The sequence below is a fragment of the Bufo bufo genome, chromosome 10 (genome assembly GCF_905171765.1).
Source record: "Bufo bufo chromosome 10, aBufBuf1.1, whole genome shotgun sequence".
In the NCBI taxonomy this organism is placed as follows: Eukaryota; Metazoa; Chordata; class Amphibia; order Anura; family Bufonidae; genus Bufo; species Bufo bufo.
In genome coordinates this window covers 66,471,061-66,488,121 of record NC_053398.1, presented here as the reverse complement: position 1 = coordinate 66,488,121, position 17,061 = coordinate 66,471,061, and the positions used below count along the sequence as shown (strand labels likewise).

Sequence of the window (17,061 nt, the reverse complement as noted above, 5' to 3'; positions counted from 1 at the left end):
CTTGATCTGATCTTCATCTAAGTCACAACAATAGACCATCAGTCTGCTTAAACTAATAACACACATAATTAAATGTTACCATGTTTTTATTGAACACACCATGTAAACATTCACAGTGCACGTGGAAAAAGTATGTGAACCCTTGGATTTAATAACTGGTTGAACCTCCTTTGGCAGCAATAACTTCAACCAAACGTTTCCTGTAGTTGCAGATCAGACGTGCACAGCGGTCAGAAGTAATTCTTGATCATTCCTCTTTACAGAACTGTTTCAGTTCAGCAATATTCTTAGGATGTGTGGTGTGAATCGCTTTTTTGAGGTCATGCCACAGCATCTCAATCGGGTTGAGGTCAGGACTCTGGCTGGGTCACTCCAGAAGAAGTATTTTCTTCTGTTTTAAGCCATTGTGTTGATTTACTTCTATGCTTTGGGTCGTTGTTCTGTTGCAACACCCATCTTCTGTTGAGCTTCAGCTGCTGTACAGATGGCCTTAAGTTCTCCTGCAAAATGTCTTGATAAACTTGGGAATTCATTTTTCCTTCAATGATAGCAATCCGTCCAGGCCCTGACGCAGCAAAGAAGCCCAAAACCATGATGCCCCCACCACCATACTTCACAGTTGGGATGAAGTTTTGATGTTGGTGTGCCGTGCGCCTCTTTTTCTCCACACAGTGTTGTGTGTTTCTTCCAAAGGCTAATGGACATTGTGTTGCGACCACATCGTCGGGACGCTTCGGCTTACCTGGACGATATTGTCATCCACAGTACCGACTGGGAAAGTCACCTGCCCAAAGTGCAGATATAGTAGACTCCCTTCGGAAAGCTGGTCTAACCGCTAACCCCAAAAAATGATCAAACCCCAAGTAAACAAAATAGAGGCGATAAGAAATTGGCCCCGACCTGTCACCACTAAACAAGTAAAGTCGTTCCTATGAATGATAGGCTATTACATGAGATTTATTCCCCACTTTGCTACTGTAGATGCGCCGTTGACAGGGTTATTGAAGGGACGCAAGTCAGTGATGTTTCACTGGCAGGACCGGGCGGAAGAGGCTTTCTCCGCTTTGATGTCTGCCCTGTGTGGGTCCCCGGTTTTGGAATTTAAAGTACAGACAGACTCCTCTGAAGTAGACCTCGGTGCTGTACTGTCTCAGGAAGTCAACGGGGAGAAGCATCCCTTTGTCTTCCTAAGCCGCAAGCTCACCCCAGCCGAGACTAGGTACAGTATAGTGGAGAGAGTGAGTGCCTGGCTATCAAGTGGGCACTAGAGTCTCTCTGCTATTTGTTGGGGAGAAAGTTCTGTCTGGTGACTGACCACTCCTCTCTGAAGTGGATGAGCCAGGCCAAAGAGAAATGCCCAGGTTGGTTCCTGTCCTTACAAAACTTAAGTTCTCCGTGTAACACAGGGCAGGCCGGTTGCAGGGAAATGTAGTGGTTGATCTAGGTTACTCACGATTAGATGTTTCAGATTGGTAAGGAAGTTTATCTGATAAAGTCACAGGAGGTATTTTTCTCTCTTTACAATTGATGTATGCCTCAGGTTCACAATATTGGCATTGCTATGTTTGAGACGACCTGCTGATAAACTTCACTGTTATATATAACAGGCTGATCATGTCGGTGTCTGTAGCCACGGCGTCCCACATGCTTGCAAAGGTCACGGACAAAGTGCTTGTGTGTGTCGGCGTCTCCTCAGGTGGAGGAAAGTCATTTACCCATCCAGCAGATAAAATATCTGATGGAGTGTGCATCATTTATATTGAACCATAATTATTTTTATTATGAGTCCAATTTTTTTCCTGCAGACACGCGGGACCGCCGGATTTCTATTTCTGCTTTTATATATTTTTAAAGAGCGCTCTTTTTTATATGGTCTTTGATATTAACTGCAATCTCACAAACCCGGCTAGCATTTGGTCCCTGCAGCTACCTCCAAACACGAGGAGACGCCGGCACACACAAGCACTTTGTCCGTGACCTCTGCAAGCACGTGGGACGCCGTGGCTACAGACACCGACACGATCAGCCTGTTATACAAAACAGAGTGAAGTCTATCAGCAGGTCGTCTCAAACATAGCGATGCCCATATTGTGAACCTGAGGCATACGTCAATTGTAAAGAGAGAAAAATACCTCCTGTGACTTTATCAGATAAACTTCCTTACCAATCTGAAACATCTAATCGTGAGTAACCTAGATCAACCACTACTTTGATCTAGTCTGCCATAAGCCTTTTTTCTATATATTGTCCAACATATTGCTACTACCGCAACATATTATTTCATCTGGAAAGCGACATGCTGTTACGTTGTTGCAACATTAGAAACAGCTATTTCTATTAAGAGTTGCAGTAGTCTTACTGTGGATTAACCATTTACTGGATACATCCCAATTCCTGTATAAATTTGTGAGTAATCTGGATCTACTACATTATATTAAATACGCCAACTAAAGGACCGCTCCATATATTCATTACTGCTACTTACTATTGCAACATATTACTCTACCTGAAAGTGATACATTGTTGCACAACTGCAAATATATTGCAGCCATCTCTACCAATAGATGTTAACGGTCCTGCTGTGGATAGACTATTCCATTGGATATACCCCAATTTTTCCTTTTATCCTTAGTTTATTACAGTTTTTTTTGGATACGACTTCACTGTGGATGTTCTAATACGGATGAATTGTTTATTGGATGGACTATAGTTTATATATATATATTGTGCCTGGCATGCATGTTGTACCTGCGCTCCCTGGACTTTGTGTGGCTATCATGGCCCATAACAGGTAGGTACTAGTGTTAGGGACCACTCATAGAGGCGACCTTGATGTGGTGAGTGGCTTATTACGCTTTGGCCAAAATGTACACCAATGCCTCATTCAACATCCAGCATAGAGGCAGGGCACAGTGCTGGTTGCAGAGTGCTATTGCATTTGTGTTTTTGCGTTTGTATATGTACACTGCTCAAAAAAATAAAGGGAACACTTAAACAACACAATGTAACTCCAAGTCAATCACACTTCTGTGAAATCAAACTGTCCACTTAGGAAGCAACACTGAGTGACAATCAATTTCACATGCTGTTGTGCGAATGGGATAGACAACAGGTGGAAATTATAGGCAATTAGCAAGATACCCCCAATAAATGAGTGGTTCTACAGGTGGTGACAACAGACCACTTCTCAGTTCCTATGCTTCCTGCTGATGTTTTGGTCACTTTTGAATGCTGGCGGTGCTTTCACTCTAGTGGTAGCATGAGACGGAGTCTACAACCCACACAAGTGGCTCAGGTTGTGCAGCTTATCCAGGATGGCACATCAATGCGAGCTGTGGCAAGAAGGTTTGCTGTGTCTGTCAGCGTAGTGTCCAGAGCATGGAGGCGCTACCAGGAGACAGGCCAGTACATCAGGAGACGTGGAGGACGCCGTAGGAGGGCAACAACCCAGCAGCAGGACCGCTACCTCCACCTTTGTGCAAGGAGGAACAGGAGGAGCACTGCCAGAGCCCTGCAAAATGACCTCCAGCAGGCCACAAATGTGCATGTGTCTGCTCAAACGGTCAGAAACGGACTCCATGAGGGTGATATGAGGGCCCGACGTCCATAGGTGGGGGTTGTGCTTACAGCACAACACCGTGCAGGACGTTTGGCATTTGCCAGAGAACACCAAGATTGGCAAATTCGCCACTGGTGCCCTGTGCTCTTCACAGATGAAAGCAGGTTCACACTGAGAAGATGTGACAGACGTGACAGTCTGGAGACGCCATGGAGAACGTTCTGCTGCCTGCAACATTCTCCAGCATGACCAGTTTGGCATTGGGTCAGTAATGGTGTGGGGTGGCATTTCTTTGGAGGGCCGCACAGCCCTCCATGTGCTCGCCAGAGGTAGCCTGACTGCCATTAGGTACCGAGATGAGATCCTCAGACCCCTTGTGAGACCATATGCTGGTGCGGTTGACCCTGGGTTTCTCCTAATGCAAGACGATGCTAGACCTCCATGTGGCTGGAGTGTGTCAGCAGTTCCTGCAAGATGAAGGCATTGATGCTATGGACTGGCCCGCCTGTTCCCCAGACCTGAATCCAATTGAGCACATCTGGGACATCATGTCTCGCTCTATCCACCAACGTCACGTTGCACCACAGACTGTCCAGGAGTTGGCAGATGCTTTAGTCCAGGTCTGGGAGGAGATCCCTCAGGAGACCGTCCGCCACCTCATCAGGAGCATGCACAGGCGTTGTAGGGAGGTCATACAGGCACGTGGAGGCCACACACACTACTGAGCCTCATTTTGACTTGTTTTAAGGACATTACATCAAAGTTGTTTTTCCACTTTAATTTTGAGTGTGACTCCAAATCCAGACCTCCATGGGTTGAAAAATTTGATTTTTATTTTTGTGTGATTTTGTTGTCAGCACATTCAACTATGTAAAGAACAAAGTATTTCAGAAGAATATTTAACTCAGATCTAGGATGTTATTTTTGTGTTCCCTTTATTTTTTTGAGCAGTGTATTTCGCCATAGCGATGTGCACCTGCATATAGGGTTGTGCTGACTGAATCCCCCACATTTTTTCTTTGTAGTATATATTGGAGGCGTGGCGATCTCCATGCAGTCATGCACACCTGACCAGTTAGTCTGTCCTGGAGGCTGGTTTTAAAGTCGGTATAAAACTGAGTCTGCTTTTACAGCGCCTACCAGTTGCCATTTGGCTCCAGGAGAAGTATATGGTGGGCTCAGCATGCATGTTGGTACTTGCATCCCTGGATCCGATGAAAGCGTTCACGGCACCGGACGGGGTTAAAAGCAGAGTGTGCCTGGCATGCATGCTGTACCTGCGCTCCCTAGACTTTGTGTGGCTATCATGGCCCATAACAGGTAGGTACTAGTGTTAGGGACCACTCATAGAGGCGACCATGACGTGGTGAGTGGCTTATTACGCTTTAGCCAAAATGTACACCAATGCCTCATTCAAAATCCAGCATAGAGGCAGGGCAGAGTGCTGGTTGCAGAGTGCTATTGCATTTGTGTTTTTGCGTTTGTAGATGTATTTCGCCATAGCGATGTGCACCTGCATACAGGGTTGTGCTGACTGAATCCCCCACATTATATATATTTTTTCACTAGTCTTTTTCCCATATTTTATTTTTACACCTATTGTGGTCCGTAATTGCTGCACTATCTGTGGGATGAACTTTAATTAAATTTTTGCATAATCTTTTGCACATTTTTGCACAATATTTAGTGTTTATGGATATCAATGTCAAGTATTAATAATATATGGAAAAAATGTAGAATACTGTATTTGACTATTCAAGCTGTAATGAACAATTCAATAGTGCAGGATATCACATAATAAACAATAAAATCACTCAATAAAAAACATTCAATAAAACCACAAAATAAAAATCACAAAAATAACGTCACTGTGACAATTCAAAGAATGTTCAGAGGTCTGGCACTCTCTCATAATGTGCGGACTCCAATATATACAGTCTCCTGAAACATGCCACAATTATGGCAAAAAGGTATCCAGCTGTAACATAAAGATTCACTCCACTCTTCTCATAGACCGCCCAATAACGTCTAGATGAATAGTTGCCAAGCTTATCAGATTGTCTCAGTGAGACTCTTACCACTCCGTAGTATGTGTCCGTTGGTATATCGCAGAATCGCGTGTCTGCACGGACGTGAGATGTAATCACCAAGACACTGGATAGATGTGTTTGGAGCGCTCGGCTTCGTTGCTTGGGGGGCGTGTCCAAGTCAGGTGATCCTGATGAACGGATCAGGTCAGCTGGTGCAAAAGTAGAATCATGTGGTACACAGGTCCTTATACCACAGCACCAGTTTGTATCGCAAGTGCCCAGGTCCTATATCACAATGTTTTTTGAGTGATTTTATTGTTTATTATGTGATATCCTGCACTATTGAATTGTTCATTACAGCTTGAATAAATAGTCAAATACTGTATTATATAGTATTCTACATTTTTTCCAGAAGGTGGTGTGCCTGCTATTTTCTTTTGCTATAGTTTTACCCCCAACTGGGTGGGTGACCCAGTGAGCAGTGAACCCACCGTTATCTTTCCATCCAGGTGTTGAGCCTCCCTATTTTGACAGTCTTTACTATTAATATATATCGGAGTAATTTTAGAGTTTTTATGTAATCCTGTAATAACTGTTGGATGAATTGTATCATATACAGATTGATACATTTACCCCAAACGGTACTGATCAAGTGTTCCATAAAGAATATCTGGGATATCCACTATAGGGATCCAATCATATTTTTTGGTCCCTGTCGTTGAAATCTGATACTTTCTGGACAACTATTTATCTATATTATATATCTACCTCACATATTGTACTTCTACCCCATACATTAATAAATTACCTAAGACTATAGGAACCTACACTTGTAAGTGTTGGATATAATTCTTCCTAATGAGGTGTTCACAACCATCATATATTTTATAAAATATATATATATATATATAGGAAAAAAACCACTGGCAGCACCACCCTAGGAAGTATGGAAAAACAGGACGGGTGCAATGTCCAAGTACGGTAAAAGGTGCTTACCCACTTATAGAGAACAAAAATCGGACTGCACTCCAAGCAACTCTTCAGAAAATGTGTTTATTCACCCATTTGGTGGCAAAAGCGACGTTTCGGCTCAAGCATGAGCCTTTCTTCTCATGCTTGAGAAAGGCTCATGCTTGAGCCGAAACGTCGCTTTTGCCACCAAATGGGTGAATAAACACATTTTCTGAAGAGTTGCTTGGAGTGCAGTCCGATTTTTGTTATATATATATATATATATATATATATATATATATATATATATATATATATATATATATAATTTTTTTATTGTGCTAAAGTAGTAGAACGTGAAAACTATATTTAAGGTGAAAAATTAATGCCGCAAAAAACTCCTTTCCCATCACGCCCCAAAAAGTTAATAAAAACTACAAACTGTCCTGCACAAATAAATACCCTCATTCATCTACATGGACAGAAAAATAAAAAAATTGTAGCTCCTTGAATGACTATAAAAATAAAAAATGACTTGGTCAATAAGGCCCAAAATAGGCTGGGCACTATGGGTTTTCTGAATTTTTCGCTTTATAAGACGCACCTAGGTTTTTGAGGAGGAAAATAAGAAAGAAAAATTTTGAACCAAAAGGTGTGCTTTTGGTGGGTTTTGAACTATGGGGGGGATCTGTGGCTGATGCACTGTTATGGGGGGGATCTGTGGCTGATGCACTGTTATGGGGGGGATCTGTGGCTGATGCACTGTTATGGGGGGGATCTGTGGCTGATGCACTGTTATGGGGGGGGATCTGTGGCTGATGCACTGTTATGGGGGGGATCTGTGGCTGATGCACTGTTATGGGGGGGATCTGTGGCTGATGCACTGTTATGGGGGGGATCTGTGGCTGATGCACTGTTATGGGGGGGGATCTGTGGCTGATGCACTGTTATGGGGGGGATCTGTGGCTGATGCACTGTTATGGTGGAGCATCTGTGGCTGATGCACTGTTATGGGGGCATCTGTGGCTGATGCACTGTTATGGGGGGGATCTGTGGCTGATGCACTGTTATGGTGGAGGATCTGTGGCTGATGCACTGTTATGGGGGGGATCTGTGGCTGATGCACTGTATTGGGGGGGGGGGGGAATCTGTGGATGACCCATATATAGCACTTATGCTATATATGTGTCATCCACAGATATCCCCACCCACAAAGTGTCCCTGTGTAAATAGTGACCCCAATACAGGGGGTGGAGGCCCGCAACTGCTGTTGGAATTGCGGTGGGGCCCGGTGCAGTCACTGTACTCTATTACACCGGGCCCAGCTCACAGCAGTCTTTATATGTAAACTGTAGTCATGGGAGCTTTGTTAGTGTCGCAATCCTCTGTAGTACTCACAATACATCAAACTACCGTAGCAGGTAGGCCGGCAGCATACCGGCACTCGCTGTCACACGCCTGCTCCTCCCACTTTATTAATGAAGCACGCGCATGAGGGAGTGAGTGACGTTACTCAGCCAGCCTGCCTGCTATGGTAGTTTGATAAGGAGTACTACAGAGGATTGCGCTACTGCGGAGGTTTGCTATACTTTAACAAAGCTCCCATGACTACACTTTACATATAAAGACTGCTGTGAGCGCAGCCCGGTGTAAGGGTACTTTCACACTAGCGGCAAGACTGATCCGACAGGCAGTTCACCCTGTCGGATCTGTCCTGCCGCTATTTCGCCTCGCCGCCAGACCGCTGCTCCGGCACAGCAGTTCGCGGTGAGAGGCCGCTGGACTAAAAAGTCGGACATGCAGTACTTTTAGTCCGTCGGCCTTTCGCCGTGTACTGCTGTGCTGGAGCTCCGCCCCATCCCCATTATAGTCAATGGGGACGGTCCGGCGGCAGGACGGATCCGACAGGGTGAACAGCCTGTCGGATCCGTCCTGCCGCTAGTGTGAAAGTAGCCCAATAGAGTACAGTGACTGCACCGGGACCCGCCGCGATTCCAACACTAGTTTCTGGCCTCCAGCCCCTACTACCTCCCCGCTGATACATCGCAGGCTTTGCTGTGCAGCATAGGGGCCTGCGATTTATCAGCGTCATCAGAGTAAAAATGGCAGCATTCTCTTTATAAGACGCACTGTCATTTCCCCCCACTTTTGTGCGTCTTATAAAGCGAAAAATACGGTAATATATTTCTGCTTTCTTTTATTGTACAGTTTATGCTACAGATAATGGGAGCTTGACTTAACATTAGCAGTTTTGTTTACTCAAATTGTGAAAAGACCATGACCTTTTGAATTAATTGAAATGTTTAAAATAAAAACTGCAGCTTGGATGTATTTTTAATTTCTCAAAACTTACAGCACTTTTTTCTTTCTCTTTTATTAGGTATATTTAAAGTCGAGGCTAAACTGTCTACTGTTAACTTCACAAGAAAAGTGGGAGGTGAGTGTTTTAATTTGCGCATATTGAATGAATCAATAAAGGGAGACTGTTTTAGATTTTACATTAGAGCCGTACATTTCTTGTGTACAGGACATGCATTGTAACATACATAGTAACACAGGCTGAAAAAAAACACATCCATCCAATTCAGCCTGTTATCCTGCAATGTTGATCCAGAGGAAGGCAAAAAAGCCAATTTTCCTCATTTTAGGAGGAAAAGATTCCTTCCTGACTCCAATCGGGCAGTCAACTCCCTGGATCCACAACCCTTCTCCAGAAATCTAGTAAATATAGCCTCTAATATTATTACACTCCATAAATACATCCAGGCCCCTCTTGAACTCTTAGTGAATTCACCATTGCCACCTACTCAGGCAGAGAGTTCCATAGTCTCACTGCTTTCACTTACACTGCACTCTTCTCAGGGCCGGTGCAAGGATTTTTGCCAACACAAGTGAAGCTCCATTTTGCCACCCCAACCCCCAGAACTCCCCCCTAACATGGTGTTAGGGGGTATAGTGTATATATGGGGGGGTTATAGGGGTGTATAGTGTATATATGGGGGGGTTATAGGGGTGTATAGTGTGTGTATGTATGTGTGTGTTTATATATGTATATATGTGTGTATATGTATGTATGTATATATATATATATATATATATATATATATATATATATATATATATATATATTAATATTATAGATCTCTATGAGATCCGCCAATCCGGAAAGCTTCTATGCCCAGCCTATCCGGTGGAAACCAGTCACAGTTTCCGAATTTAAAATATTTTTGGGCCTTATCCTCAGCTTGGGTCTAACAAAAAAAAAAAATGTATTGCAGTCCGATTGGTCTAAAGACCCAATACATTACATGCCCATGTTCTCTGCTGCTATGTCCAGGGCACGTTTTGAGGGCATCATGCGCTTTATGCATTTTACTGACAATAAAACCTGTCATCCAAGAGGCCACCCTGCTTATGACCGGCTCCACAAAATTCGGCCCCTCATAGACAGTTTGTCATCCAGGTTTGCAGATGTGTATACCCCCAATTAGAACATCTGCATAGACGAGTCCCTTGTACATTTTACCGGGCGCCTTGGCATCAAACAGTACATCCCCAGCAAGCACGCCCGGTATGGGGTCAAACTGTATAAGCTCTGTGAAAGGGCCACAGGCTATACATATCGTTTTAGGGTCTATGAGGGAAAAGACTCAAAACTGGAGCCGGTCGGATGCCCTGACATGTAGCACAATAAATTCTGACACAAACTTGCATAGAAATGTAATTATATTTGAACAATTTAACCAGAGAAAGTTAAAAATACACTTTTTTTGAGAAAATTGCGGTCTATTTTGATTAATATCAGAAAAACGAAAAATCTCAGCAGCAATCAAATACCACCAAAAGAAAGAGAAAAAAAGGAGGTAAAATTCATTTGGGTGCCAAGTTGCATGACCGAGCAATAAACCGTTAAAATTGTGAAGTGCCGATTTGTAAAAAAGGGCCTGGTCACTAGGGGGTATAAACCTGTGGTCCTTAAGTGGTTAATAGCACTGCTCAGAACAGATAAATAAAATAGAATAGATATAAGAACATGTGTTCATTAAAATAAGATTTTCCGAACACTGAACAAACAGGAACTTTTTAAAGAACACCATAGTCAGAAGCAGCATTATGAGGTATACCGTATTTTTGCCCTATAAGACTCACCTGCCCGTAAGACGCACCTAGGTTAATGAGGAGGAAAATAGGAAAAAAATTATTTTGAACCAAAAGGTTTGCTTTTGGTGGGTTTTGAACTAATGGTGGTCTGTGGATGACACACTGTTATGGGGGGATCTGTGGATGACGCACTGTTATGGGGGGGATCTGTGGATGACACATAGCATCTTATGCTATGTGCCATCCACAGATTCCCCCCCCCCCCCCCCCACCATAACAGTGTCCCTGCAGTGTGAATGACCCCCTAATACAGGGGCTTGGGGCTGGCATCTGGATTAGGAATGACAGCGGGGACCGGTGCAGTCCCTGTATTCTAATGCACCCCGCACACTGTTGTATAAAGCGGGGCCGGTGCATTAGAATACAGGGACTGCACCGGTCCCCGATGACATTTCTAATCCAGATGCCGGCCCCCAGCCCCTCCTCCCTCTGTTGATACACCCGTGTATCATTGTAGGTAATCACCGCATTTTTGGGTCGGCCATATTGCAATCGTCTATTATCGTGATACGATTGCTTTGGCGATATATTGTGCAGGCCTACTCTGTACTGACGCTTAATTATAAATGTGTATATATGAATATGTATGATGTGTGTGTGTGTGTGTGTGTATATATATAGGTTCTTCAAACTTTGCCTCACTGACATACACATAGTATTACACCAGGCTTCCATAACAACTCACTATTAAGGAGGCAGGGCCCTGTGGATATCGCTGTCTAGAGACAACTTGATGTCCCTGCTATGGGAGTGCTATGAATGTCACTGTTATGGACCACTGTGGATGACACTGGTATGAGGGGCACTGGATATTTTTTAACCACACACGAACAGCAATAAAAATTGACCCGTGCAAAGTCGGGTAATTCTGGAAGTATATTTATACATGGTTATTAGATCTCCTTTAACCCCTTAAGGACCCATGACGTACCGATACGGCATGGTTAAGGACCCATGACGTACCGGTACATCATATGTATTTCCGATCACCCCTTCCCCGTGTCGGCGATCAATTCAGACCTGCGGTTTGCGGCGGCGCCATCGGGTCCCCATGCGGCTATAGGGGGGACCCGATGGCATGGGAGGCAGCATGATGCCTAAGGAAAGCATCGCACTGCCTTCCGGTGATGAGCCTGTGAGATCCAGATCCAGCCCCTTCACAGGCCGGAAGCTGTATGAGTAATACACACAGTATTACTCATACAGCCAATTCATTCCAATACAGAAGTATTTGAATGCATTGTAAAGGATTAGACCCCCAAAGGTTCAAGTCCCAAAGTGGGACAAAAAATAAAGTAAAAAAAAAAGTTTTCCCCAATTTTTTTTTAAGTTTCAAGTAAAAATAAACAAAAACGTCATTTACTCCAAATAAAGTAAAAAAAAATTGGTAAAAAATAGGGGGGGAGTATACATATTAGGTATCGCTGCGTCCGTATCGACCGGCTCTATAAACATATCACATGACCTAACCCCTCAGATGAACACCATAAAAAATAAAGACTGTGCTAAATAAACCCTTTTTTTTTGTCACCTTACATCACAAAAAATATAGTAGCAAGCGATCAAAAAGGCGTTTGCCCACCAAAATAGTAGCAATCTAACAGTCACCTCATCCCGCAAAAAATGAGCCCCTACCTGAGACAATCGCCCAAAAAATAAAAAAAATATGGCTCAGAATATGGAGACACTAAAACATCATTTTATTTGTTTTAAAAAAAGCTGTTATTGTGTAAAACTTACCTAATAATATGTATACTTTTTTTTTTTATTTATGTATCGCCGCGTCCGTATCTACCGGCTCTATAAAAATATCACATGACCTAACCCCTCAGATGAACACCGTAAATTTTTTTAAAATAAAAACTGCTAAATAAACCATTTTGTCACCTTATATTACAAAAAGTGTAATGGCAAGCGATAAGAAAGTCACACGCACTGCAAAATAGTGCCAATAAAACAGTCATCTCATCCCGCAAAAATCATACCTTACCCAAGGTAATCGCCCAAAAACTGAAAAAATTATGGCTCTCAGACTGGAAACACTAACATAATTTTTTTTGCTTCAAAAAAGAAATCATTGTGTAAAACTTACATAGGGGGGCATGGTGTCCAAAAAACCAGTCCAGCAAAACCTGCCTTCCAAAAACCGTATGGCATTCCTTTCCTTCTGCGCCCTGCCGTGCGCCCGTACAGCGGTTTACGTTTCTGTAAACTACAGAATCAGGGCCATAAATATGGAGTTTGGTTTGGCTGTTAACCCTTGCTTTGTAACTGGAAAAAAATTATTTAAATGGAAAATCTGCCAAAAAAGTGAAATTTTGAAATTGTATCTCTATTTTCCATTAATTCTTGTGGAACACCTAAAGGGTTAACAAAGTTTGTAAAATCAGTTTTGAATACCTTGAGGGGTGTAGTTTATAGAATGGGGTCATTTTTGGGTGGTTTCTATTATGTAAGCCTCGCAAAGTGACTTCAGACCTGAACTGGTCCCTAAAAATTGGGTTTTTGAAAATTTCTGAAAAATTTCAAGATTTGCTTCTAAACTTCTAAGCCTTGTAACATCCCCAAAAAATAAAATATCATTCCCAAAATGATCCAAACATGAAGTAGACATATGGGAAATGTAAAGTAATAACTATTTTTGGAGGTATAACTATGTATTATAGAAGTAGAGAAATTGATACTTGGAAATTTGCAATTTTTTACAAATTTTTGGTAATTTTTTAATTTATTTTTATAAATAAAAATGAATTTTTTTTACTTCATTTTACCAGTGTCATGAAGTACAATTTGTGACGAAAAAACTTTCTCAGAATGGCCTGGATAAGTCAAAGCGTTTTAAAGTTATCAGCACTTAAAGTGACACTGGTCAGATTTGCAAAAAATCCAAGCCTGGCTATGAGCTGTGCGCTGCGATTGGCCAGCGCTCCAGAAAGGGACACGCCTCATACAAAAAATCAGTCCAGTACAACAGAGGGAGCGCAGACACCGGAGCCTATACCGGGCGAACGGAGCGGCGCCCAGACTTACTAGTAAGTGCAGGGGGACCCCTGGGTGCCGCTCTGCCCACAGATATAGTTAGTTTTTAGTTTGTACACTAGTGAAAGGTCCTCTTTAAGGACTCAGCCCTATTTCACCTTAAGGACTTGGCCATTTTTTGCAAATCTGACCAGTGTCACTTTAAGTGCTGATAACTTTAAAACGCTTTGACTTATCCAGGCCCTTCTGAGATTTTTTTTCCGTCACATATTGTACTTCATGACACTGGTAAAATGAAGTCAAAAAAATTCATTTTTATTTATAAAAAATAATTACCAAACATTTGTAAAAAATTGCAAATTTCCAAGTTTCAGTTTCTCTACTTCTGTAATACATAGTAATACCCCCCAAAATTGTGATGACTTTACATTCCCCATATGTCTACTTCATGTTTGAATTATTTTGGGAATAATATTTTATTTTTTGGGGATGTTACAAGGCTTAGAAGCAAATCTTGAAATTATTCAGAAATTTACAAAAACCCAATTTTTAGGGACCACTACAGGTCTGAAGTCACTTTGCGAGGCTTACATAATAGAAACCGCCCAAAAATGACCCCATTCTATAAACTACACCCCTTAAGGTATTCAAAACTGATTTTACAAACTTTGTTAACCCTTTAGGTGTTGCACAAGAATTAATGGAAAATAGAGATACAATTTAAAAATTTCACTTTTTGGGCAGATTTTCTATTTTAATATTTTTTTTCCAGTTACAAAGCAAGGGTTAACAGCCAAACAAAACTCATTATTTATGGCCCTGATTCTGTAGTTTACAGAAACACCCCATATGTGGTCGTAAACTGCTGTACGGGCACACGACAGGGCGCAGAAGGAAAGGAATGACATACGGTTTTTGGAAGGCAGATTTTGCTGGACTGCTTTTTTTGACACCATGTCCCATGTGAAGCCCCCCTGATGCACCCCTAGAGTAGAAACTCCAAAAAAGTGACCCCATTTTAGAAACTACGAGATAGGGTGGCAGTTTTGTTGGTACTAGTTTAGGGTACATTTGATTTTTGGTTGCTCTATATTACACTTTTTGTGCGGCAAGGTAACAAGAAATAGCTTTTTTGGCACGTTTTTTTTGTTATTTACAACATTCATCTGACAGGTTATATCATGTGATATTTTTATAGAGCAGGTTGTCACGGACGCGGTGATACCTAATATGGATACAATATTTTTTTATTTATGTAAGTTTTACACAATGATTTCATTTTTAAAACAAAAAACATGTTTTAGGGTCTCCATAGTCTAAGAGCCATCGTTTTTTCAGTTTTTGGGCGATTATCTTAACTAGGGTCTCATTTTTTGCGGCATGAGATGACTGGCACTATTTTGGGGTGCATATGACTTTTTGATCGCTTGCTATTGTGATGTAAGATGACAAAAAAAGGCTTTTTTTACACCGTTTTTTTTTTTTTTTACGGTGGTCATCTGAGGGGTTAGTTCATGTGATATTTTTATAGAGCCGGTCGATACGGACGCGGCGATGCCTAATATGTATACTTTTTTTTATTTATTTAAGTTTTACACAATGATTTCATTTTTGAAACAAAAAAAATCATGTTTTAGTGTTTCCATAGTCTAAGAGCCATAGTTTTTTCAGTTTTTGGGCGATTATCTTGGGTAGGGTATGATTTTTGCGGGATGAGATGATGGTTTGATTGGTAAATTTTGGCGTACATGCGACTTTTTTGATCACTTTTATTACCTTTTTTTGGGAAGTAAGGTGGGCAAAATTTCAATTTCCTCATAGTTTTTATTTTATTTTTATGGCGTTCACTGTGCGTGGAAAGTAACATGACCGTTTTATAGATCAGGTCGTTACGGACGCGGCCATACCAAACGTGTAGGGAATTTTATTTTTTTCATTTTTAATCAGTGATAAATGTGTTTTTTGATTTTAACTTTTTTTCACTTTTTTTACTTTTTTTTTTACCCAGACCCACTTGGTTCTTGAAGATCCAGTGGGTCTAATGTCTGCATAATACACTACAGTACAATATATAGTGTACTGTATTTTACTTACACTTTGTCTGAACAGATCTATGCCTTTAGCACAGATCTGTTCAGCACCATGGACAGCAGGATGCCTGAGAACTGCGCAGACGGGGAAGGGTAAGGAGGGGGGCTGTCTGGGGGCTCTCTCCCTCTCCATCGGGTGCTGCAAAGGCACAGCAGCCCCCCGATGGGAGAGGGAGCCCCCTCTTACTTTTAACTTTTTCCATACAGCGGTCCGTACGGACCGCGGTATGGAAAGGGTTAAACGGCTGACATCGCATCACAGATGTCAGCCGTTTATACCAGAGTGTCAGCAATGTGCTGACACTCTGGTATACCACTGGCCACCAATGATTATTCAAGAGGAGGCGGGCGGGGGATCGCGATCCCGCCTGCCGCACCGTCCGCCTCCCGCAACACCCCCCCTGCACCACCCGCCGCCATAAAATCATTCAGGGGTGCAGGGGGGTGGTGAATAAAACTTTATTTGGGGCATTTAAAAGTTTGATCGCGGGGATCAGAATCGGCAGAAAGCGCAGCAAACCGCCGGTCTGAATTGACCTGCGGTTTGCCTGGATCGCCGATACGGGGGGGCATTAATTCCGGATCCGGCCTTGCGGCAAGTCTTCAGGACTTTTGGCCGGAGCAAAAAGCGCAGCATGCTGCGGTAGTTTCTCCGGCCAAAAAACGTTCCGTTCCGGAACTGAAGACATCCTGATGCATCCTGAACGGATTTCCCTCCATTCAGAATGCATTGGGATAATCCTGATCAGGATTCTTCCGGCATAGAGCCCCGACGACGGAACTCTATGCCGGAAGAAAAGAACGCAGGTGTGAAAGAGCCCTAAAGGACTCGGGGAAACATGCCATACCGGTACGTCATGCGTCCCTAGGGGGTTAAGTTGTCTTTTCTTCTTTTTTTCTCCCTCCCTAAACTAAATAACCCTAATGTTGATTATCTTTCTGGGTACTGTAGTCCACCCATTCCAGTTATTACTTCAGTTGCCCTTCTCTGAACCTCTCCAGTTCTGCTATGTCTGCCTTGTTCATAGGAGCCCAGAACTGTACACAGTACTCCATGTGTGGTCTGACTAGTGATTTGTAAAGTGGCAGGATTATGTTCTCATCACGGGCATCTATACCCCTTTTGATGCAACCCATATTTTTATTGGCCTTGGCAGCAGCTTCCTGACACTGGTTTCTGCAGCTTATTTTGCTGTCCACTAAAATTCCTCAGTCCTTTTCCCTGTCAGTGTTACCCAGTGTTTTACCATTTAGTATATACTGGTGACATGTATTTCTCCTTCCCATGTGC

General features: G+C 42.6%; 1 protein-coding gene across 1 annotated transcript in view; it reads left to right on the top strand.

Moving 5' to 3' along the window:
- WDR74 (WD repeat domain 74) overlaps positions 1 to 17,061 on the top strand; it is a 118,250-nt gene that overhangs the window by 68,723 nt on the left and 32,466 nt on the right. Inside the window, exon 9 of the mRNA XM_040408921.1 lies at positions 8,921 to 8,977. Coding sequence (XP_040264855.1) covers positions 8,921 to 8,977 — 57 coding nt within the window. The remainder of the gene's footprint in view (positions 1 to 8,920; positions 8,978 to 17,061) is intronic.